The 24,339-nt window shown below is 52.4% G+C and overlaps 4 gene segments (V, D, J or C); all 4 read right to left on the bottom strand.

Moving 5' to 3' along the window:
• Window positions 1-3,703: 3,703 nt before the first annotated feature.
• LOC139358682 (immunoglobulin lambda constant 6-like) lies at window positions 3,704-5,724 on the bottom strand. The segment is given in 2 exon segments: window positions 3,704-4,164; window positions 5,502-5,724. Coding segments are annotated over 2 exon segments (528 nt in total).
• A 3,600-nt stretch (window positions 5,725-9,324) lies between these two features.
• On the bottom strand, window positions 9,325-11,307 carry LOC139358675 (immunoglobulin lambda constant 6-like). The segment is given in 2 exon segments: window positions 9,325-9,786; window positions 11,085-11,307. Coding segments are annotated over 2 exon segments (528 nt in total).
• Window positions 11,308-14,911: 3,604 nt separating this feature from the next.
• On the bottom strand, window positions 14,912-16,899 carry LOC139358676 (immunoglobulin lambda constant 6-like). The segment is given in 2 exon segments: window positions 14,912-15,372; window positions 16,677-16,899. Coding segments are annotated over 2 exon segments (528 nt in total).
• A 3,354-nt stretch (window positions 16,900-20,253) lies between these two features.
• Window positions 20,254-22,313, bottom strand: LOC139358396 (immunoglobulin lambda constant 3-like; the record flags this gene model as incomplete). The annotated part of the segment is given in 2 exon segments: window positions 20,254-20,714; window positions 22,040-22,313. Coding segments are annotated over 2 exon segments (594 nt in total), but the record flags the coding sequence as incomplete, so codon positions are not given.
• Between the last annotated feature and the right edge of the window lie 2,026 nt (window positions 22,314-24,339).

Raw genomic sequence — 24,339 nt, 5'->3', positions numbered from 1 at the left:
CTGCAGGGTAAGAGCTGGAGGCGTCCTCAAGTGTCCCCAGTGAGTGCCTTAGAGGAGGGGCAGCTTGCCTCACAGCCAGCAGTCATGGGAAGCTCCAGTGTGACCACAACCACATCACCAGGGGGTCTCACTTCTATCCTCCTGGTGTTGTCTTAGTTTGGGATGGGCTCACTAGGTTCTAGTATGAAATGCCAGCCTCAACCTCCAGGGAAAAGTTGGAAGCAAGCCCCTGTTACCCTTTCAGGGTCTCGTCTCATTTTTGAGTATGTCTGGAGTTTCTGACTCAAAAGGGCTGTGTGAGTAGCACCCCAAGTGTGGTCACTAAATCCCACCTCCCACTTACGGGGACCAGTCCACTTGAGGTTAATGGGCAATTCCAGACACAAAGGCAGGAGAAAGATGTGCCCAGGACAGATTGTGAACAGAGAGCAGAAAGCTGTCAAGATCTACTGGGTTCTTTCAGGAGGATCCTGGGGCCACCAGAAGAGGCACCCAGTGGGCCATGGTGGGTCATTGTCATCATCGATAAAACAGAACTATGGTGGACTCAAGTAAGTCATATACAGTAACATAACTTTGAGCTCACCATGAAATAATTGTTCATCTTCACAAGATGGCAGGCAACACGGTCATCATTATTAAGATGCTATAAATGAAAGGAAAGACTCAACATGTCTATGCTATTTCTTACTGAAATAAGAATCGTACTCCCAGAGGAGCACAGAACATATGAGGGCACACCCTTTACAGATGCTCAGTAGAAGGAAAAGGTGGTTGAACTGAAGTGTGGTCACTTTGCATCTGTATACCATCTAATGGCACTGGATACTAAGTGCAAAGCCCAGCTCATGTCACAAATAGATGACCCCATATGGGAGCCCACTAGCCAAGCGGTCTTGCTGAAAAGTCACACTGAGCCTTGTTAAAACTTTCTGTCCAAGAATCCGTTTTCAGAAAACACAGAAGCAGAGAGGAGCGCTTGGTTCCAGCTTGGGGAGGTAGCAGGCTGCATCCTGACCGTGGGAAGGTCCTGGGACCAGCCCTCAGCTCCTGTAGCTCCTGCCTTGCAAGGAAATTAAAAATAAACTAGGAAGATACCTGCAGACAGAACAGGTCTAAAAACACAGCCACCAGTCACAATTTCCAACTGTATGGAATCCTCATAGAAATGAAATGCAAAACCACAAAATAACAACACAAACCCAGGTCTAGTGAAAGAAACATAGGACATTTGTGAAGTATTTGATGGGAAGCATCCTTTTTTTGATATGAAAGAATTATTGACAATTTCTATTTAGGTTTGTGAGAATGTAGTTTTTTTGGGGTCCATATGTTTAGAGACACAAATGGAATGTTTAGACTAATGGGCATGATGTCTACAATTTGCTGCAAACAACTGTGTAAAAGAGGTTACTTGATTGTGGGTGGGTCAACTTGAGCTGTATTATCCTCCTGTTTTTAAATTTTCTTACTGTCAGTTTCCTATAATGTCTTACAAGGCAGTAATGAGAGAGATTAGTTTTAGGACAGTACCAGGGGACATCCAGAGGGGAGTCTGGCTTCCTACCCAGCAGGGCCTTTGAGAAGGTGGAGAGCAATGCGGTCCTCTTTGCTGTTGGAGTCTCAGCTTTCACATCCATGAAATGGGGCCAGACAGGGTAGTGGGAATCAGGACCCTTAAGTTTCTTTCTAACTTGTAGGTTGTGATTTTGGGCAGGGGTGGCTATGATTAGGCTCCAAGAGGAGCCCCTTCTCTGCCCCACTATGGCCCTAGAGTTCCCTGCCCTTGCAGGCTCTGTCTCGGGCCTGGCGTAACCACCCAGCAACTCTGGTGAAGGCACCCGCCACATCGCTGATGTGCTGGAGGCACCGAGAAGGGGCCTGACAGCGCCCAAGACTGATGAGGAGTGCTGGGAAGTACATCTCCCAAGGCCATCTCATCCACTGTCGGGGACCCTGGGACGATTGTGTCTCTGACATCAGGCTGTAGGTGCACATGGAGGGGCTGAGTCACATGAGTGAGGGAGGGACCCTGGTGGGGTGGGGTCTAGGATAGCTGAGTCTTATGAAAGCCTGACCTGCCTGTAGCCCTTAATTCACACTTACCCTGCCCTGACCTTGTGTGACCTGGCCCTGATTCTTGGGTGAATATGATTTTGACACAGCCTCCATCAGATAGCCAGTGATGCCCATTCTATGCTTGAGATGGTACCTTTCTCATTCAGTCCAGTCCACCTGAGTCCTACCCTCCCACAGGCTGGCCATCGTGGCTCCAGCCATAACCGTAATCTAACTCTACTGTGTCCCCTGACTTTAGAATTTGAGACTCTTCATGGTTGAGATCACAGCCCTTTGCTCTCTTTCTGACCTGGCAAGTGTTAACCCTGAGCCTGACCCATTTGATCACAACGAATCATCTGTGTGCCTCAGCCTCGGCCCGTGTCCCAGCACTAGTGACACGAATATCAGTGTCTTGAAGAGCACCCTAGGGCTAAGTTGGTTGAGACAGTGAATAGAAAATTCTTGACTTACAAGGTTATATAAAATGAACTGTTGGCAGGTCGCAGTGGCTCACACCTGTAATCCCAGCACTTAGGGAGGCTGAGGAGGGCAAATCACAAGGTCAGGAGATTGAGACCATCCTGGCTAACATAGTGAAACCCCGTCTCTACTAAAAATAGAAAAATTAGCTGGGCATGGTGGTGGGCACCTGTAGTTCCAGCTACTCGGGAGGCTGAGGCAAGAGAATGGCGTGAACCTGGGAGGCGGAACTTGCAGTGAGCCGGGATCACACCCCTGAACTCCAGCCTGGGCCACACAGCAACACTTCGTCTCAAAAAAAAAAAAAAAAAAAAAAAAAAAAACAACAACAACAACAAAAAACTGTTTACAACTGCAGGACTTGTTAGCATCTTTCATAGCTAATGTGCATTGTGAAAGTGAGAACTACACTAAAGGGTTCCATTTTCCAGCCTTTTCATGTCTCCCTGGTGATGGCACAACCATGGACCCCTCACCTAGTAAATGGTCTCCTAACTGGATATCATGGATGGGACAGGGAAGTTCAACCCTGTTCCTGCTCTGATCTTGGCCTGGACTCAAGGGTTTTCCGTCTCTAGTCCAAAGCAGGGGTCCTGGAACACTCCTCGTTTCTCCCTGATACCCCGCTCGGGGCCACCACTCTGTCCTCACTAGGTTCCACATCCTTCCCAGGTGGGCAAGAACTGCATTTCAGGACGCACTCTGCAGGGACAACTTTCTGCTCTGGATCATGGTTCCCACTGGCACAAGGAGCTCACCTGATTCCCTGGCAGGTTGTGTAGGGTGTGGGATGATGGGGGCGTGGGATCTCACTTCAAACTGCCCGTTGTCTCTGAGCAGTGACCCTTTAGCAAAGGCACATGACCAGACAGATGGCACATTGGAAACTGGGTTCTATGTGATCAGGTCTTCATTGAAAAGTAAAATTGAGGAGGGTGTTGGACTGGTCTGAGCTGATGCCAGGGTCATGGGTATGGCGGACAGTTGGGGGAAGGGTGACTGGGAGAGGAAGGACCCTCTGAGAAGATGACTCGGGGAGGCTGTGAGCCTCTTCCGTTGGGTGACTTTCCCACTGGGTGCAGAATTCCCTCCACTCTAAATGGAGAACCCAGGGAAGGCTAGGAATTATACGTGAGAAAAGAAAAAGCGAGATAAAACAAGATTTCTGATTGTCAATGAGAATATTTATTGAGGGTTTATTGAGTGCAGGGAGAAGGGCTGGATGCCTTGGGGTGGGAGGAGAGACCCCTCCCCTGGGATCCTGCAGCTGCAGGCCCCCGTGGGTGGGGTGAGGGTTGGGAACCTATGAACATTCTGCAGGGGCCACTGTCTTCTCCACGGTGCTCCCTTCGTGCGTGACCTGGCAGCTGTAGCTCTTGTGGGACTTCCACTGGTCGGACGTCAGGCTCAGGTAGCTGCTGGCCGCGTACTTGTTGTTGCTCTGTTTGGAGGGTTTGGTGGTCTCCACTCCCGCGTTGACAGCGCTGCCATCTGCCTTCCAGGCCACTTCCACGGCTCCCGGGTAGAAGTCACTGATCAGACACACTAGTGTGGCCTTGTTGGCTTGAAGCTCCTCAGAGGAGGGCGGGAAGAGAGTGACCGAGGGGGCAGCCTTGGGCTGACCTGCGGGGTGAATGAGGAGCAGGGGGTCAGAGTCCCGGTGTCCAGCCGGGGAGCCCCTGACCTCAGTATATGATGAGATGTTGGGGTGCGCTTGTTCCGGGGCTGTGCGTCCGAGGGTCTGTGCCGTGCAGAGGGCTCAGGGTGTTTTCCACCATGTCCTGATCTGCACTGGGAGCTGTTTCACCTTAGACACCTTCTGATCACCTGTCCTGAGATGTCTCGGGGTGTTGGCCTCCCACACGGACATCTGACCGTCAGCGCCCTGACCCTGCCCTCTCCTGCCATCCTGACAGGGCCTTCTGGGTGGCATCTGTCCCCTGAGCAGATGAAGAGAGCTGTGTGTCTCCTGCACAGCGACCTCTGAGGTCACTTTTCTGGCCTGGCTCCCCTGCTCTGTGGGATGCTGGGGCGTTTTGGTCCCTCAGGCTGTTGCAGCCAAACATGAGTTCTGGAGCCTGTGTGTAGGGCAAGGGCCTGGGGGGTCAGAGAGTCTGTCTGCTGTCCTGGGGTTTCTCTTATTCCACGGGGTCTTTTCTGGCATCCACCCCACATCCCGGCTACCTGGTCATAGCAGCGGGGCTTTCCCACTGTGTACTCTGCCCCTTCTGATCCTCCTGGGCACAGGGGATATGTCCTGAAGAGACCCAGGAGCCTGCCCCTTCCTCACATCCTCTCCTTTGGAGACCCTTTCCCTGGCTTTCTGGTGTCCAGAGTCTGCTTCTCCCTTCTCCCTCCTGACTGGGTTTCCTGAGTCTCAGGCTGGCTCAGGGCTCAGTCCCTGGCAGCCCCCAGACATCCAGGGGAGCCCGTCCACCTCCTACCTCACTCTGGGTCTGGATTCTGGTGCTGGGTCCCAGCCCTGTGATTCCTGAGCAGCAGCCCCGAGGGCACTGGGTCTGTCTAAGGTCTCCCATGAGGTCCCCCCTCGGACCCCTTGTTCCTGATTCCCCAGGAGTTGGAACCAAAGTAACCCAAGAGCAACGCTGCTCTGACAAGAACCCAGACTGAGGAGGCCAGAACAGAAGGACGCTTAGAGACCCAGCCTTCCTCTGGCAGATGTAGAGACAGACAGACACACAGACAGACAGAAAGAGAGGAGACAGACAAATGGGGCTTAGGAGGTCATTCTATACAGTCCCCTCCCCCTGGGTCAGAGGTGAAGGGGTCGTAGTGACCTGCTGAGGCAGGCAAGTGTCTGACAGGGAGGACAGAGGTCCTTGCTCAGGCCTGGGATCCAGGGAGAAAGCCTGACTACAAATTGAGACAAGACGCAGAAACAAACAAAAACAGCAGAAATTGTCCCAAGAGTGGGGAAGGAGAAGGGAGAAGAGACTCACCTAGGACGGTCAGCCGGGTCCCTCCGCCGAATACCCAACACTGTGACACAGACTCATACAAAAACCCTCCCTGGGACGCCCCTACCCCCAGCCCCCAGTGCAGCTGTGAAGGAGGAAGCTGGGGCCACTGACCCTGGTGGCATCTGCTCATGAGGGAGTCCACATGGCCCCCACACTCAACCCACAGAGAGAAGAGGACCGGTGACATCCTGTGACCTGCAGCAGGATCCCTGGAAATCCAGGCTTCTGGAGGACATTGGGATCGTGGATTTGGTTTTTGTGCCAACCATCAGTCAGGCCCAGGATTGAAATTATTGGAGGGCATTAGTTTCGCTAGGGAGTGAATTTCCACAGATGGGATAGGTGGGCTCTTCTCTGCAAAGTTGAACCCCAACCCATGGTTCAACTTTTAGTAACACCATGGGGTGGTGCCGAGGGTGCCCCTCTCCTCCCACGGAGAGGCTGGTTGCCCTAGAGTGCAGTGTTCTGGGAACCTTGGTGGGTTCCAGCCCCACCTTCTGGAGTAGTTCTAGTTGGCTAGGCCTGGTCAGTGAGGCCTGGCTGGTCCCAATATGAAATGCCAGCCACATGTGTTAGGGTAACCCTGGGAGCATCCCCTGCAGCCCTGAATCTGGCCTCATGTTGGGTGGGACAACTGGGGTGGTGGACGCTGTTGTCTTTTTCAAATGGGGCACATGAGGGAGCCTGCAGAATGTGGTCTCCATTAGCACCTCTCACTAAGGGATGGGAGATCAGTGGGGAATCCTAGGCCTGAGGGAGGAAAAACACATCAGACAAATAAGAAAGGGACATGATAAGACAGAACCTCTTATCCTCTGACTAATCAGGAGCCATTTAATCCCCTGGAGCCATGTGAGGAAGGCTGATGCCACTTGGGGAGACCTCCCCTGGGAAAATATTCATCATTGGTTGTCGCCTGTCATCATCAATTGAATATAATGCCAGTGGCTTCAAAGATATTAGATGGCTTGAATCCTAGAATACACCGTGAGAGAAGACATGAATTGTTCACCCTGGAAGGATGGCTGGGCCCTGGATCATCTGTGTGCAAAGTGGCTCCTTCCTAGAGCATGCAGCTCACTCCTGGGTGAACAGAGCCCAGCTGTAGACCCCTGACTTTCACAGACACTCTGCCGCGCTCATGAGAAGGAGGTGAACTGAAGCCTCAACCCTCTACCTTCCTTACCGTCTGAGGGATGTAGCTATTGGCCATCCTGTGCACCCAACATTACTACAAGAGTGGCAACCTGACATGGGTGACTTGGCTGGCAGCAGCCCCATGTCCTTGGAAGCCATTTGCAATGTCCAATCTGAATCAAGTTAATCCCCTTCATGCTGGAATCATTTTCCAGGAAAATAAAAGCTGAGGGAAGTCCTAAGTTCCTGCTCCAGGAGTCATGGCTGTATTCCAACCACGGGAAGGTCTCCAGACAGCTCTCAGCTCCTGCAGCTCCTGCATTGCTGGGAGGCTCTAGAGCAATTGAGGAGATATTCACCAGTGACAACCGGCCTGACGGCACATGCACCCATTACCATTTGGTGCCATATTGCTCCTCATATAAACAACAGTACCAACACGTAACTAAGTCAGTGAATTTCTGGTGTTTGTGATGCATTTGAGGAGATCCTCCTGCTCCAGGAGGCATGGCTGTATTCCAACCAGGAGAAGGTCTCCAGACAGCTCTCAGCTCCTGCAGCTCCTGCCTTGCTGGGAGATTCTAGAGCAGTTGAGGAGATACCAGTGACAACTGGCCTGACGGCACATGCACCCATTACCATTTGATGCCATATTGCTCCTCATATAAACAGCAGCACCAACATGTAACTAAGTCAGTGCACTTCTGGTGTTTGTGATGCATTTGAGGAGACCATGCTTATTTCTCGATATTAGGGAATTAGTGATAATTTCTATTTAGGTGTGGTAATGATATTATAGTTATTTTAAGGTCCATATCCTTCCAGGACAGTAATGGAATACTTACAGGTGAACAGATCTGACGTTTGGTATTTCTTTCTAAATATTGTATAAGGGAGAATTTATTTTGCTGTAGGTGGGTCGGCATCATCTGTGATTTGCTTATTTTGAGTGCTGGGCAGTGAGAACATGGGACATTGTTATTTTTCTGTCTCCTTATTTGTATGTTCAAAGTTCTTCATAATATACACTTATAACGCAGGTCAGTCTTTGGACAGCTGCTGGGTGTGAAGTAGACCGTGGCTTTGTACCCAGCAGAGCTGTGGATCTGGCCCTCCTGGGGTGGTCTTAGTTTTCTCATTTGTGAAACGGGGTTAGGGAAGGACATGTGGCCACTGGAACCCTTCAGTCTTCCTGTAATTCAGAGGCTGGGATTTGGAGGAGAGGTGGCTGTGATCAAGCACCAAGGGGCCCTTTCTGTGTGTCATCGTGACTGCAGAGTTTTCTGTCTTTGCAGGCTCTGTCCCTGGCCTGTCAGGGCCACCCAGCAGCTCTGGTGAAGGCAGATGCCACATCCCTGATGTGCTGGAGGCAGAGACAGGGAGTCTAAGTTTGCCTGGGCACTAAGAACGCACAGTCATCCAGGGCCTCCGTAGCAGTTTGGGTAGGAAGCCTCTACCACTGTGAACAAGGGAGGGAGAAGGTCCCAGTGGGGCAGGAGGGTCTGGGGGAGCTGAGTGTTCCTGGATGCCTTGACCTTGCCTGTAGTCCTCCACCCACATTCACATAGCCCTGAGCTAGTCTGACCCAGCTCCAACTCTCGTCATGAATTTGACATGGCCTCCTTCAGACCTTGAGTCTGACCCTGAACCTACAGCCATCTGATCATACAGCCGTAACACCTTTGTTCTTAAATCTCACTTTATGTTGCATAAAGTAGTTCCATGAAATACTAGTATCTTGCAGAACATTATGGGGCTTTTTCAGCTGCCAGATGGATAAATGTGACTTTAGGGGGAAGCTAAGCTTTATCATATGAAATGATTTCCCTAGTAGAGAACTTTTCATTGCCTTCTCTTGGATGACGTGTGTCGTCAAGTCTAGGAAATGCACCTGTATGTTTCATTGTCCAAGCCTTCTGAGTGCTTCCGGTGGCAGCACAAGTATGGACTCCTTTCCTGCTAAATGGTTTCATGTGGAATGGGGATTTTCAACTCTGTTCCTGCTGAGACCATGACATTGACTCATAGGTGCTCTTCACCCTTATTTCTGCCTCTAGCCCACGGGTCTGGGCTCCTCAGAGACCCCTTCATTTTTCCTGATTTCCCTCTCAGGACCGTCCTGCATCCTGGTGCTGAACCATGGTATTTCCCAGTTTTGCAAGACCTACATCCCACCAGATGCTTGCAGGACAACATGAAGCTCTGGATCATGGATCCCCCTGACACAGAGAGCTCCCTGGAGTCACTGGCTCGGTGTACAACGTCAGGGATGCCATGTCAGGGACCTGGCATGTGACAAAGAGCAGACATTACCCCTGTCCCAGACCAGCAACTCTTCAGCCCAGAGACCGGAGCAGACACAGAAGGCATGCGAGCAGTGCTGTGTGATGCGTGGTTAGGTCTCTGTTGAAAGACAGAATCTAGGAGAGTGTGACACCCCCCTGGTCCCAGCCAGGCAAGGTTGGTGGCTCAGGGGTACAGTGGAGAGCTGAGGAAGTGGTGTCTGGGTGAGGAAGGCCCCACCTGCAGAGATACCCAGGAGACTGAGAACCCCTTCACCTGGGGGACTTTCCCACTGGGTTCAGGATTCTTTCCATCCCAAACTGAGAAGGCAAGAAAGGCTAGGAATTATACGTGAGAAAAGAAAAAGCGAGATAAAACAAGATTTCTGATTGTCAATGAGAATATTTATTGAGGGTTTATTGAGTGCAGGGAGAAGGGCTGGATGCCTTGGGGTGGGAGGAGAGACCCCCTCCCCTGGGATCCTGCAGCTCCAGGCCCCCGTGGGTGGGGTGAGGGTTGGGAACCTATGAACATTCTGCAGGGGCCACTGTCTTCTCCACGGTGCTCCCTTCGTGCGTGACCTGGCAGCTGTAGCTCTTGTGGGACTTCCACTGGTCGGACGTCAGGCTCAGGTAGCTGCTGGCCGCGTACTTGTTGTTGCTCTGTTTGGAGGGTTTGGTGGTCTCCACTCCCGCGTTGACAGCGCTGCCATCTGCCTTCCAGGCCACTTCCACGGCTCCCGGGTAGAAGTCACTGATCAGACACACTAGTGTGGCCTTGTTGGCTTGAAGCTCCTCAGAGGAGGGCGGGAAGAGAGTGACCGAGGGGGCAGCCTTGGGCTGACCTGCGGGGTGAACGAGGAGCAGGGGGTCAGAGTCCCGGTGTCCAGCCGGGGAGCCCCTGACCTCAGTATATGATGAGATGTTGGGGTGCGCTTGTTCCGGGGCTGTGTGTCGAGGGTCTGTGCCGTGCAGAGGGCTCAGGGTGTTTTCCACCATGTCCTGATCTGCACTGGGAGCTGTTTCACCTTAGACACCTTCTGATCACCTGTCCTGAGATCTCTCGGGGTCTTGGCCTCCCACACGGACATCTGACCGTCAGCGCCCTGACCCTGCCCTCTCCTGCCATCCTGACAGGGCCTTCTGGGTGGCATCTGTCCCCTGAGCAGATGAAGAGAGCTGTGTGTCTCCTGCACAGCGACCTCTGAGGTCACTTTTCTGGCCTGGCTCCCCTGCTCTGTGGGATGCTGGGGCGTTTTGGTCCCTCAGGCTGTTGCAGCCAAACATGAGTTCTGGAGCCTGTGTGTGGGGCAAGGGCCTGGGGGTTCAGAGAGTCTGTCTGCTGTCCTGGGGTTTCTCTTATTCCACGGGGTCTTTTCTGGCATCCACCCCACGTCCCGGCTACCTGGTCATTGCAGCGGGGCTTTCCCACTGTGTACTCTGCCCCCTCTGATCCCCCTGGGCGTGGGATATGTCCTGAAGAGACCCAGGAGCCTGCCCCTTCCTCACATCCTCTCCTTTGGGAGACCCTTTCCCTGGCTTTCTGGTGTCCAGAGTCTGCTTCTCCCTTCTCCCTCCTGACTGGGTTTCCTGAGTCTCAGGCTGGCTCAGGGCTCAGTCCCTGGCAGCCCCCAGACACCCAGGGCAGCCCGTCCACCTCCTACCTCACTCTGGGTCTGGATTCCTGAGCAGCAGCCCCGAGGGCACTGGGTCTGTCTAAAGTCTCCCATGAGGTCCCCCCCTCGGACCCCTTGTTCCTGATTCCCCAGGAGATGGAACCAAAGTAACCCAAGAGCAACGCTGCTCTTACAAGAACCCAGACTGAGAAGGCCAGAACAGAAGAACGCTTAGAGACCCAGCCTTCCTATGGCAGATGTAGAGACAGACAGACAGACAGAGAGGAGACAGACATATGGGGCTTAGGAGGTCATTCTATACAGTCCCCTCCCACTGTGGTCAGAGGTGAAGGGGTCGTAGTGACCTGCTGAGGCAGGCAAGGGTCTGACAGGGAGGGCAGAGGTCCTTGCTGAGGCCTGGGATCCAGGGAGAAAGCCTGACTACAAATTGAGACAAGATGCAGAAACAAACAAACACAGCAGAAATTGTCCCAAGAGTGGGGAAGGAGAAGGGAGAAGAGACTCACCTAGGACGGTCAGCCGGGTCCCTCCTCCGAATAACACACACTGTGACTCAGGCTCATACAAAAACGCTCCCTGGGACGCCCCTACCCCCAGCCCCCAGTGCAGCTGTGAAGGAGGAAGCTGGGGCCACTGACCCTGGTGGCATCTGCTCATGAGGGAGTCCACATGGCCCCCACACTGAACCCACAGAGAGAAGGGGACCAGTGACATCCTGTGACTTGCAGCAGGATCTCTAGAAGTCCAGGCGTCTGGAGGACATTGGGATCTTGGATTTGGTTTTTGGGCCAACCATCAGTCAGGCCCAGGATTGAATTTATTGGAGGGCATTAGTGTCGCTAAGGAGTGAATTTCCACAGATGGGATAGGTGGGCTTTTCTCTGCAAAGTTGAACCCCAACCCATGGTTCAACTTTTGGTAACACCATGGGGTGGTGCCGAGGGTGCTCCTCTCCTCCCATGGAGAGGCTGGTTGTCCTAGAGTGCAGTGTTCTGGGAACCTTGGTGGGTTCCAGCCCCACCTTCTGGAGGACTTCTAGTTGGCTAGGCCTGGTCAGTGAGGCCTGGCTGGTCCCAATATGAAATGCCAGCCACATGTGTTAGGGTAACCCTGGGAGCATCCCCTGCAGCCCTGAATGTGGTGTCATGGTGGGTGGGACAACTGGGGTGGTGGCTGCCATTGTCTTTTTCAAATGCGGACATGAGGGAGCCTCCAGAATGTGGTCTCCAAATACCACCTCTCACTAAGGGATGGGAGATCAGTGGGGAATCCTAGGCCTGAGGGAGGAAAAACACATCAGACAAATAAGAAAGGGACATGATAAGACAGAACCTCTGATCCTCTGACTAATCAGGAGCCATTTAATCCCCTGGAGCCATGTGAGGAAGTCTGATGCCACTTGAGGAGACCTCCCCTGGAAAAATATTCATCATTGGTTGTCACCTGTCATCATCAATTGAATATAATGACAGTTGGCTTCAAAAATATTAGATGGCTTGAATCCTAGAATTCACCATGAGAGAAGACATGAATTGTTCACCCTGGAAGGATGACTGGGCCCTGGATCATCTGTGTGCAAAGTGGCTCCTTCCTAGAGCATGCAGCTCACTCCTGGGTGAACAGAGCCCAGCTGTAGACCCCTGACTTTCACAGACACTCTGCAGCGCTCATGAGAAGGAGCTGAACTGAAGCCTCAACCCTCTACCTTCCTTCCCATCTGAGGGATGTAGCTAGTGACCATCATGTGCACCCAACATTACTACAAGAGTGGCAACCTGACATGGGTGACTTGGCTGGCAGCAGCCCCATGTCCTTGGAAGCCATTTGCAATGTCCAATCTGAATCAAGTTAATCCCCTTCATGCTGGAATCATTTTCCAGGAAAATAAAAGCTCAGGGAAGCCCTAGGTTCCTGCTCCAGCAGGCATGGCTGTATTCCAGCTAGGGGAAGGTCTCCAGACAGCTCTCAGCTCCAGCAGCTCCTGCCTTGCTGGGAGGCTCTAGAGCAATTGAGGAGATATTCACCAGTGACAACCGGCCTGACGGCACATGCACCCATTACCATTTGGTGCCATATTGCTCCTCATGTAAACAACAGCACCAACACGTAACTAAGTCAGTGAATTTCTGGTGTTTGTGATGCATTTGAGGAGATCCTCCTGCTCCAGGAGGCATGGCTGTATTCCAACCGGGAGAAGGTCTCCAGACAGCTCTCAGCTCCTGCAGCTCCTGCCTTGCTGGGAGATTCTAGAGCAGTTGAGGAGATACTCACCAGTGACAACTGGCCTGACGGCACATGCACCCATTACCATTTGATGCCATATTGCTCCTCATATAAACAGCAGCACCAACATGTAACTAAGTCAGTGCACTTCTGGTGTTTGTGATGCATTTGAGGAGACCATGCTTATTTCTCGATATTAGGGAATTAGTGATAATTTCTATTTAGGTGTGGTAATGATATTATAGTTATTTTAAGGTCCATATCCTTCCAGGACAGTAATGGAATACTTACAGGTGAACAGATCTGATGTTTGGTATTTCTTTCTAAATATTGTATAAGGGAGAATTTATTTTGCTGTAGGTGGGTCGGCATCATCTGTGATTTGCTTATTTTGAGTGCTGGGCAGTGAGAACATGGGATATTGTTATTTTTCTGTCTCCTTATTTGTATGTTCAAAGTTCTTCATAATATACACTTATAACGCAGGTCAGTCTTTGGACAGCTGCTGGGTGTGAAGTAGACCGTGGCTTTGTACCCAGCAGAGCTGTGGATCTGGCCCTCCTGGGGTGGTCTTAGTTTTCTCATTTGTGAAACGGGGTTAGGGAAGGACATGTGGCCACTGGAACCCTTCAGTCTTCTTGTAATTCAGAGGCTGGGATTTGGAGGAGAGGTGGCTGTGATCAAGCACCAAGGGGCCCTTTCTGTGTGTCATCGTGACTGCAGAGTTTTCTGTCTTTGTAGGCTCTGTCCCTGGCCTGTCAGGGCCACCCAGCAGCTCTGGTGAAGGCAGATGCCACATCCCTGATGTGCTGGAGGCAGAGACAGGGAGTCTAAGTTTGCCTGGGCACTAAGAACGCACAGTCATCCAGGGCCTCCATAGCAGTTTGGGTAGGAAGGCTCCACCACTGTGAACAAGGGAGGGAGAAGGTCCCAGTGGGCAGGAGGGTCTGGGGGAGCTGAGTGTTCCTGGATGCCTTGACCTTGCCTGTAGTCCTCCACCCACATTCACATAGCCCTGAGCTAGTCTGACCCAGCTCCAACTCTCGTCATGAATTTGACATGGCCTCCTTCAGACCTTGAGTCTGACCCTGAACCTACAGCCATCTGATCATACAGCCGTAACACCTTTGTTCTTAAATCTCACTTTATGTTGCATAAAGTAGTTCCATGAAATACTAGTATCTTGCAGAACATTATGGGGCTTTTTCAGCTGCCAGATGGATAAATGTGACTTTAGGGGGAAGCTAAGCTTTATCATATGAAATGATTTCCCTAGTAGAGAACTTTTCATTGCCTTCTCTTGGATGACGTGTGTCGTCAAGTCTAGGAAATGCACCTGTATGTTTCATTGTCCAAGCCTTCTGAGTGCTTCCGGTGGCAGCACAAGTATGGACTCCTTTCCTGCTAAATGGTTTCATGTGGAATGGGGATTTTCAACTCTGTTCCTGCTGAGACCATGACATTGACTCATAGGTGCTCTTCACCCTTATTTCTGCCTCTAGCCCACGGATCTGGGCTCCTCAGAGACCCCTTCATTTTTCCTGATTTCCCTCTCAGGACCGTCCTGCATCCTGGTGCTGAACCATGGTATTTCCCAGTTTTGCAAGACCTACATCCCACCAGATGCTTGCAGGACAACATGAAGCTCTGGATCATGGATCCCCCTGACACAGAGAGCTCCCTGGAGTCACTGGCTCGGTGTACAACGTCAGGGATGCCATGTCAGGGACCTGGCATGTGACAAAGAGCAGACATTACCCCTGTCCCAGACCAGCAACTCTTCAGCCCAGAGACCGGAGCAGACACAGAAGGCATGCGAGCAGTGCCGTGTGATGCGTGGTTAGGTCTCTGTTGAAAGACAGAATCTAGGAGAGTGTGACACCCCCCTGGTCCCAGCCAGGCAAGGTTGGTGGCTCAGGGGTACAGTGGAGAGCTGAGGAAGTGGTGTCTGGGTGAGGAAGGCCCCACCTGCAGAGATACCCAGGAGACTGAGAACCCCTTCTCCTGGAGAACTTTCCCACTGGGTTCAGGATTCTTTCCATCCCAAACTGAGAAGGCAGGAAAGGCTAGGAATTATACGTGAGAAAAGAAAAAGCGAGATAAAACAAGATTTCTGATTGTCAATGAGAATATTTATTGAGGGTTTATTGAGTGCAGGGAGAAGGACTGGATGCCTTGGGGTGGGGGGAGAGACGCCTCCCCTGGGATCCTGCAGCTCCAGGCCCCCGTGGGTGGGGTGAGGGTTGGGAACCTATGAACATTCTGCAGGGGCCACTGTCTTCTCCACGGTGCTCCCTTCGTGCGTGACCTGGCAGCTGTAGCTCTTGTGGGACTTCCACTGGTCGGACGTCAGGCTCAGGTAGCTGCTGGCCGCGTACTTGTTGTTGCTCTGTTTGGAGGGTTTGGTGGTCTCCACTCCCGCGTTGACAGCGCTGCCATCTGCCTTCCAGGCCACTTCCACGGCTCCCGGGTAGAAGTCACTGATCAGACACACTAGTGTGGCCTTGTTGGCTTGAAGCTCCTCAGAGGAGGGCGGGAAGAGAGTGACCGAGGGGGCAGCCTTGGGCTGACCTGCGGGGTGAACGAGGAGCAGGGGGTCAGAGTCCCGGTGTCCAGCCGGGGAGCCCCTGACCTCAGTATATGATGAGATGTTGGGGTGCGCTTGTTCCGGGGCTGTGTGTCGAGGGTCTGTGCCGTGCAGAGGGCTCACGGTGTTTTCCACCATGTCCTGATCTGCACTGGGAGCTGTTTCACCTTAGACACCTTCTGATCACCTGTCCTGAGATCTCTCGGGGTCTTGGCCTCCCACACGGACATCTGACCGTCAGCACCCTGACCCTGCCCTCTCCTGCCATCCTGACAGGGCCTTCTGGGTGGCATCTGTCCCCTGAGCAGATGAAGAGAGCTGTGTGTCTCCTGCACAGCGACCTCGGAGGTCACTTTTCTGGCCTGGCTCCCCTGCTCTGTGGGATGCTGGGGCGTTTTGGTCCCTCAGGCTGTTGCAGCCAAACATGGGTTCTGGAGCCTGTGTGTGGGGCAAGGGCCTGGGGTTCAGAGAGTCTGTCTGGTGTCCTGGGGTTTCTCTTATTCCACGGGGTCTTTTCTGGCATCCACCCCACGTCCCGGGTACCTGGTCATAGCAGCGGGGCTTTCCCACTGTGTACTCTGCCCCCTCTGATCCCCCTGGGCGCGGGATATGTCCTGAAGAGACCCAGGAGCCTGCCCTTTCCTCACATCCTCTCCTTTGGAGACCCTTTCCCTGGCTTTCTGGTGTCCAGAGTCTGCTTCTCCCTTCTCCCTCCTGACTGGGTTTCCTGAGTCTCAGGCTGGCTCAGGGCTCAGTCCCTGGCAGCCCCCAGACACCCAGGGCAGCCCGTCCACCTCCTACCTCACTCTGGGTCTGGATTCCTGAGCAGCAGCCCCGAGGGCACTGGGTCCGTCTAAAGTCTCCCATGAGGTCCCCCCCTCGGACCCCTTGTTCCTGATTCCCCAGGAGATGGAACCAAAGTAACCCAAGAGCAACGCTGCTCTTACAAGAACCCAGACTGAGAAGGCCAGAACAGAAGAACGCTTAGAGACCCAGCCTTCCTATGGCAGATGTAGAGACAGACAGACAGACAGACAGACAGAGAGGAGACAGACAAATGGGGCTTAGGAGGTCATTCTATACAGTCCCCTCTCACTGTGGTCAGAGGTGAAGGGGTCGTAGTGACCTGCTGAGGCAGGCAAGGGTCTGACAGGGAGGGCAGAGGTCCTTGCTCAGGCCTGGGATCCAGGGAGAAAGCCTGACTACAAATTGAGACAAGATGCAGAAACAAACAAACACAGCAGAAATTGTCCCAAGAGTGGGGAAGGAGAGGGGAGAAGAGACTCACCTAGGACGGTCAGCCGGGTCCCTCCTCCAAATAACACACACTGTGACTCAGGCTCATACAAAAACGCTCCCTGGTACGCTCCTACCCCCAGCCCCCAGTGCAGCTGTGAAGGAGGAAGCTGGGGCCACTGACCCTGGTGGCATCTGCTCATGAGGGAGTCCACATGGCCCCCACACTCAACCCACAGAGAGAAGGGGACCAGTGACATCCTGTGACTTGCAGCAGGATCCCTGGAAGTCCAGGCGTCTGGAGGACATTGGGATCTTGGATTTGGTTTTTGGGCCAACCATCAGTCAGGCCCAGGATTGAATTTATTGGAGGGCATTAGTGTCGCTAAGGAGTGAATTTCCACAGATGGGATAGGTGGGCTCTTCTCTGCAAAGTTGAACCCCAACCCATGGTTCAACTTTTGGTAACACCATGGGGTGGTGCCGAGGGTGCTCCTCTCCTCCCACGGAGAGGCTGGTTGCCCTAGAGTGCAGTGTTCTGGGAACCTTGGTGGGTTCCAGCCCCACCTTCTGGAGTAGTTCTAGTTGGCTAGGCCTGGTCAGTGAGGCCTGGCTGGTCCCAATATGAAATGCCAGCCACATGTGTTAGGGTAACCCTGGGAGCATCCCCTGCAGCCCTGAATGTGGTGTCATGGTGGGTGGGACAACTGGGGTGGTGGCTGCCATTGTCTTTTTCAAATGGGGACATGAGGGAGCCTCTAGAATGTGGTCTCCAAATACCACCTCTCACTAAGGGATGGGAGATCAGTGGGGAATCCTAGGCCTGAGGGAGGAAAAACACATCAGACAAATAAGAAAGGGACATGATAAGACAGAACCTCTGATCCTCTGACTAATCAGGAGCCATTTAATCCCCTGGAGCCATGTGAGGAAGTCTGATGCCACTTGGGGAGACCTCCCCTGGAAAAATATTCATCATTGGTGGTCACCTGTCATCATCAATTGAATATAATGACAGTTGGCTTCAAAAATATTAGATGGCTTGAATCCTAGAATTCACCATGAGAGAAGACATGAATTGTTCACCCTGGAAGGATGGCTGGGCCCTGGATCATCTGTGTGCAAAGTGGCTCCTTCCTAGAGCATGCAGCTCACTCCTGGGTGAACAGAGCCCAGCTGTAGACCCCTGACTTTCACAGACACTCTGCCGCGCTCATGAGAAGGAGCTGAACTGAAGCCTCAACCCTCTACCTTCCTTCCCGTCTGAGGGATGTAGCTATTGACCATCCTGTGCACCCAACATTACTACAAGAGTGGCAACCTGACATGGGTGACTTGGCTGGCAGCAGCCCCGTGTCCTTGGAAGCCATTTGCAATGTCCAATCTGAATCAAGTTAATCCCCTTCATGCTGGAATCATTTTCCAGGAAAATAAAAGCTCAGGGAAGCCCTAGGTTCCTGCTCCAGGAGGCATGGCTGTATTCCAGCCAGGGGAAGGTCTCCAGACAGCTCTCAGCTCCTGCAGCTCCTGCCTTGCTGGGAGGCTCTAGAGCAATTGAGGAGATATTCACCAGTGACAACCGGCCTGACGGCACATGCACCCATTACCATTTGGTGCCATATTGCTCCTCATATAAACAACGGCACAAACATGTAACTAAGTCAGTGCACTTCTGGTGTTTGTGATGCATTTGAGGAGACCCTGCTTATGTGTCGATATTAGGGAATTAGCGATAATTTCTATTTAGGTGTGGTAATGATATTATGGTTATTTTAAGGTCCATATCCTTCCAGGACAGTAATGTAGTACTTACAGGTGAACAGATCTGATGTCTGGTATTTCTTTCTAAATATTGTATAAGGGAGAATTTATTTTGCTGTAGGTGGGTCGGCATCATCTGTGATTTGCTTAGTTTGAGTGCTGGGCAATGAGAACATGGGACATTGTTATTTTTCTGTCTCCTTATTTGTATGTTCAAAGTTCTTCATAATATACACTCATAACGCAGGTCAGTCTCTGGACAGCTGCTGGGTGTGAAGCAGACGTGGCTTTGTACCCAGCAGAGCTGTGGATCTGGCCCTCCTGGGGTGGTCTTAGTTTTCTCATTTGTGAAACGGGCTTAGAGAAGGACATGTGGCCACTGGAACCCTTCAGTCTTCTTGTAATTCAGAGGCTGGGATTTGGAGGAGAGGTGGCTGTGATCAATCACCAAGGGGCCCTTTCTGTGTGTCATTGTGACTGCAGAGTTTCCTGTCTTTGTAGGCTCTGTCCCTGGCCTGTCAGGGCCACCCAGCAGCTCTGGTGAAGGCAGATGCCACATCCCTGATGTGCTGGAGGCAGAGACAGGGAGTCTAAGTTTGCCTGGGCACTAAGAACGCACAGTCATCCAGGGCCTCCGTAGCAGTTTGGGTAGGAAGCCTCTACCACTGTGAACAAGGGAGGGAGAAGGTCCCAGTGGGCAGGAGGGTCTGGGGGAGCTGAGTGTTCCTGGATGCCTTGACCTTGCCTGTAGTCCTCCACCCACATTCACATAGCCCTGACCTAGTCTGACCCAGCTCCAACTCTCGTCATGAATTTGACATGGCCTCCTTCAGACCTTGAGCCTGACCCTGAACCTACAGCCATCTGATCATACAGCCGTAACACCTTTGTTCTTAAATCTCACTTTATGTTGCATAAAGTAGTTCCATGAAATACGAGTACCTTGCAGAATATTATGGGGCTTTTTCAGCTGCCAGATGGATAAATGTGACTTTAGGAAAGCTAAGTTTTATCATATGAAATGATTTCCCTAGTAGAGAACTTTTCATTGCCTTTTCTTGGATGACGTGTGTCGTCAAGTCTAGGAAATGCACCTGTATGTTTCATTGTCCAAGCCTTCTGAGTGCTTCCGGTGGCAGCACAAGTATGGACTCCTTTCCTGCTAAATGGTTTCATGTGGAATGGGGATTTTCAACTCTGTTCCTGCTGAGACCATGACATTGACTCATAGGTGCTCTTCACCCTTATTTCTGCCTCTAGCCCACGGGTCTGGGCTCCTCAGAGACCCCTTCATTTTTCCTGATTTCCCTCTCAGGACCGTCCTGCATCCTGGTGCTGAACCATGGTATTTCCCAGTTTTGCAAGACCTACATCCCACCAGATGCTTGCAGGACAACATGAAGCTCTGGATCATGGATCCCCCTGACACAGAGAGCTCCCTGGAGTCACTGGCTCGGTGTACAACGTCAGGGATGCCATGTCAGGGACCTGGCATGTGACAAAGAGCAGACATATCCCCTGTCCCAGACCAGCAACTCTTCAGCCCAGAGACCAGAGCAGACACAGAAGGCATGCGAGCAGTGCCGTGTGATGCGTGGTTAGGTCTCTGTTGAAAGACAGAATCTAGGAGAGTGTGACAACCCCCTGGTCCCAGCCAGGCAAGGTTGGTGGCTCAGGGGTACAATGGAGAGCTGAGGAAGTGGTGTCTGGGTGAGGAAGGCCCCACCTGCAGAGATACCCAGGAGACTGAGAACCCCTTCACCTAGGGAACTTTCCCACTGGGTTCAGGATTCTTTCCATCCCAAACTGAGAAGGCAGGGAAGGCTAGGAATTATACGTGAGAAAAGAAAAAGCGAGATAAAACAAGATTTCTGATTGTCAATGAGAATATTTATTGAGGGTTTATTGAGTGCAGGGAGAAGGGCTGGATGCCTTGGGGTGGGAGGAGAGACCCCTCCCCTGGGATCCTGCAGCTGCAGGCCCCCGTGGGTGGGGTGAGGGTTGGGAACCTATGAACATTCTGCAGGGGCCACTGTCTTCTCCACGGTGCTCCCTTCGTGCGTGACCTGGCAGCTGTAGCTCTTGTGGGACTTCCACTGGTCGGACGTCAGGCTCAGGTAGCTGCTGGCCGCGTACTTGTTGTTGCTCTGTTTGGAGGGTTTGGTGGTCTCCACTCCCGCTTTGACAGCGCTGCCATCTGCCTTCCAGGCCACTTCCACGGCTCCCGGGTAGAAGTCACTGATCAGACACACTAGTGTGGCCTTGTTGGCTTGAAGCTCCTCAGAGGAGGGCGGGAAGAGAGTGACCGAGGGGGCAGCCTTGGGCTGACCTGCGGGGTGAACGAGGAGCAGGGGGTCAGAGTCCCGGTGTCCAGCCGGGGAGCCCCTGACCTCAGTATATGATGAGATGTTGGGGTGCGCTTGTTCCGGGGCTGTGTGTCGAGGGTCTGTGCCGTGCAGAGGGCTCAGGGTGTTTTCCACCATGTCCTGATCTGCACTGGGAGCTGTTTCACCTTAGACACCTTCTGATCACCTGTCCTGAGATGTCTCGGGGTCTTGGCCTCCCACACGGACATCTGACCGTCAGCACCCTGACCCTGCCCTCTCCTGCCATCCTGACAGGGCCTTCTGGGTGGCATCTGTCCCCTGAGCAGATGAAGAGAGCTGTGTGTGTCTCCTGCACAGCGACCTCTGAGGTCACTTTTCTGGCCTGGCTCCCCTGCTCTGTGGGATGCTGGGGCGTTTTGGTCCCTCAGGCTGTTGCAGCCAAACATGAGTTCTGGAGCCTGTGTGTGGGGCCAAGGCCTGGGGGGTCAGAGAGTCTGTCTGCTGTCCTGGGGTTTCTCTTATTCCACGGGGTCTTTTCTGGCATCCACCCCACGTCCCGGGTACCTGGTCATAGCAGCGGGGCTTTCCCACTGTGTACTCTGCCCCCTCTGATCCCCCTGGGCGTGGGATATGTCCTGAAGAGACCCAGGAGCCTGCCCCTTCCTCACATCCTCTCCTTTGGAGACCCTTTCCCTGGCTTTCTGGTATCCAGAGTATGCTTTTCCCTTCTCTCTCCTGACTGGGTTTCCTGAGTCTCAGGCTGGCTCAGGGCTCAGTCCCTGGCAGCCCCCAGACACCCAGGGCAGCCCGTCCACCTCCTACCTCACTCTGGGTCTGGATTCTGGTCCTGGGTCCCAGCCCTGGGATTCCTGAGCAGCAGCCCCGAGGGCACTGGGTCTGTCTAGAGTCTCCCAAGAGGTCCCTCCCTCGGACCCCTTGTTCCTGATTCCCCAGGAGATGGAATGAAGTAACCCAAGAGCAACGCTGCTCTGACAAGAACCCGGACTGAGACGGCCAGAACAGAAGGACGCTTAGAGACCCAGCCTTCCTCTGGGAGATGTAGAGACAGACAGACAGACATAGAGGAGACAGACAAATGGGGCTTAGGAGGTCATTCTATACAGTTCCCTCCCCCTGTGGTCAGAGGTGAAGGGGTGGTAGTGACCTGCTGAGGCAGGCAAAGGTCTGACAGGGAGGGCAGAGGTCGTTGCTCAGGCCTGGGATCCAGGGAGAAAACCTGACCACAAGTTGAGACAAGACGCAGAAACAAACAAAAACAGCAGAAATTGTCCCAAGAGTGGGGAAGGAGAGGGGAGAAGAGACTCACCTAGGACGGTCAGCCGGGTCCCTCCTCCGAATAAGCCACACTGTGACACAGGCTCATACAAAAACCCTCCCTGGGACGCCCCTACCCCCAGCCCCCAGTGCAGCTGTGAAGGAGGAAGCTGGGGCCACTGACCCTGGTGGCATCTACTCGTGAGGGAGTCCGTATGGCCCCCCCCACTCAGCCTACAGAGAAAAAAGGACCGGTGACATCCTGTGACCTGCAGCAGTTTCCCTGGAAATCCATGCTTCTGGAGGACATTGGGATCTTGGATTTGGTTTTGTGCCAACCATCAGTCAGGTCCAGGATTGAATTTATTAGAGGACATAAGTGTCACTAAGGAGTGAATTTCCACAGATGGGATAGGTGGGCTCTTCTCTGTAAAGTTGAACCAACTCATGGTTCCACTTTTGGTAACACCATGGGGTGGTGCCGAGGGTGCCCCTCTCCTCCCACGGAAAGGCTGGTTGCAGTGTTCTGAGAACCTTGGTGGGTTCCAGCCCCACCTTCTGGAGTAGTTCTAATTGGCTAGGCCTGGTCAGTGAGGCCTGGCTGGTCCCAATATGAAATGCCAGCCACATGTGTTAGGGTAACCCTGGAAGCATCCCCTGGGGCACTGAATGTGGTGTTATGGTGGGTGGGACAACTGGGGTGGTGGCTGCCATTGTCTTTTCAAATGGGGGACATGAGGGAACCTCCAGAATGTGGTCTCCAAATACCACCTCTCACTAAGGGATGGGATATCAGTCGGAGATCCGAGGACTGGGGCAAGAAATACATAGAAGACAAAGAAGAAAGGGACATGATAAGCTGGACTGTGTTATCCTCTGACTAATCAGGAGCCATTTAATCCTCTGGGGCCATGTGAGAAGTCTGATGCCACTTGGGATGACTCCCCCTGGGAAAATATTCGTCATCGTTGGCCACCTGTTATCATCAAATATAATGGCAGTGGCTTCCAAAACATTAGATGACTCGAATCCTAGAGTTCACCGTGAGAGAAGACATGGATTCTTCACCCTGGAAGGATGGCTGGGTCCTGGATCATCTGTGTGCAAAGTGTCTCCTTCCTAGAGCATGAAGCTCACTCCTGGGTGAACAGAGCCCAGCTGTAGACCCCTGGCTTCAAAGACACTCTGCAGCGCTCATGAGAAGTTCGTGAACTGAAGCCTCAATCCTCTGCCTTCCTTCCCATCTGAGGGATGTAGCTATTGACCATCCTGTGCACCTAACATTACTACAAGAGTGGCAATGTGACATGGGTGACTTTGCTGGTAGCAGCCCCATGTCCTTGAAAGCTATTTTGCAATGTCTATTCTGAGTCCAGTTATGTCCCTCCAAGCTCTGACCATTTTGCAGAAAAGAACAAAACAAAACAAAAACGGAAGTAGATGATAGTCCTGGGTTCTTGTTGTGCGAGGTGTGGCTTTATTCCAACCATGGGAAGGTCCCCAGATAGCTCTCAGTTCCTGCAGCTCCTGCCTTTCCAGGAAGCACTAGAGTAATTTGGAGATATTCACCAGTGATAAGCAGCCTAACAGCACATACACCCATCACCAGTTCATGCCATATTGAATTCTCAAATAAACAACCAAAAACCCCAAAATAACCACGGCACCAACACATAACTAAGTCAGTATGCTTCTGGCATTTGTGAGGCATTTGAGGAGCCCGTGATTATTTCTTGGTATTAGGAAATTAGTGATAATTTCTTTTTAGGTTTGGTAATAATATTGTAGTATTTTTTAAGTCCATATGTTTCCAGCATAGAAATGGGATATTTACAGCTGAAAAGATGTGATTTCTGGTATTTGTTAGTAAGTATTGTGTAATGTGGGGGTTATTGTGCCATGTGTAGGTCAGTAATGTCTGTGAATTGCTTACTTGGGGGACTGGGTGATGGGAACTTGGGGGCATCATTATTCCTCTGTCTCCTTATGTATGTGTTCAAAGTTTTCCATAATGGAAACTTACCACACAGTGAAAGGAGGTCACGCAGCTGCTGGGGATGGCTTTATACGCAGCTGCTGGGGATGGCTTTATACCCAGCAGGGCTATGGATCTGGCCCTTGGTGGTCTCAGTTTTCCCCTCCATGAAATGGGCTCAGACAGGTGCTGTGGCAACTAGAACCCTCAAGTGTTCTTCTAATGAGAGGCTGGGATTTGGATCAGGTGTGGCTGTGATCAAGCTGTAAGGGGCCCTTTCTTTGCCTCATTGTGACTGTAGAGCTTCCTGTCTTTGCAGGCTCTGTCCCTGGCCTGTCAGGACTAGCCAGCAGGTCTGGTGAAGGCAGCTGCCACAT

The sequence above is a fragment of the Macaca nemestrina genome, chromosome 15 (assembly GCF_043159975.1).
Source record: "Macaca nemestrina isolate mMacNem1 chromosome 15, mMacNem.hap1, whole genome shotgun sequence".
Lineage (NCBI taxonomy): Eukaryota > Metazoa > Chordata > Mammalia > Primates > Cercopithecidae > Macaca > Macaca nemestrina.
Note: the sequence above shows the minus strand (reverse complement) of the source record. Positions and strands in the feature narration are given on the sequence as shown.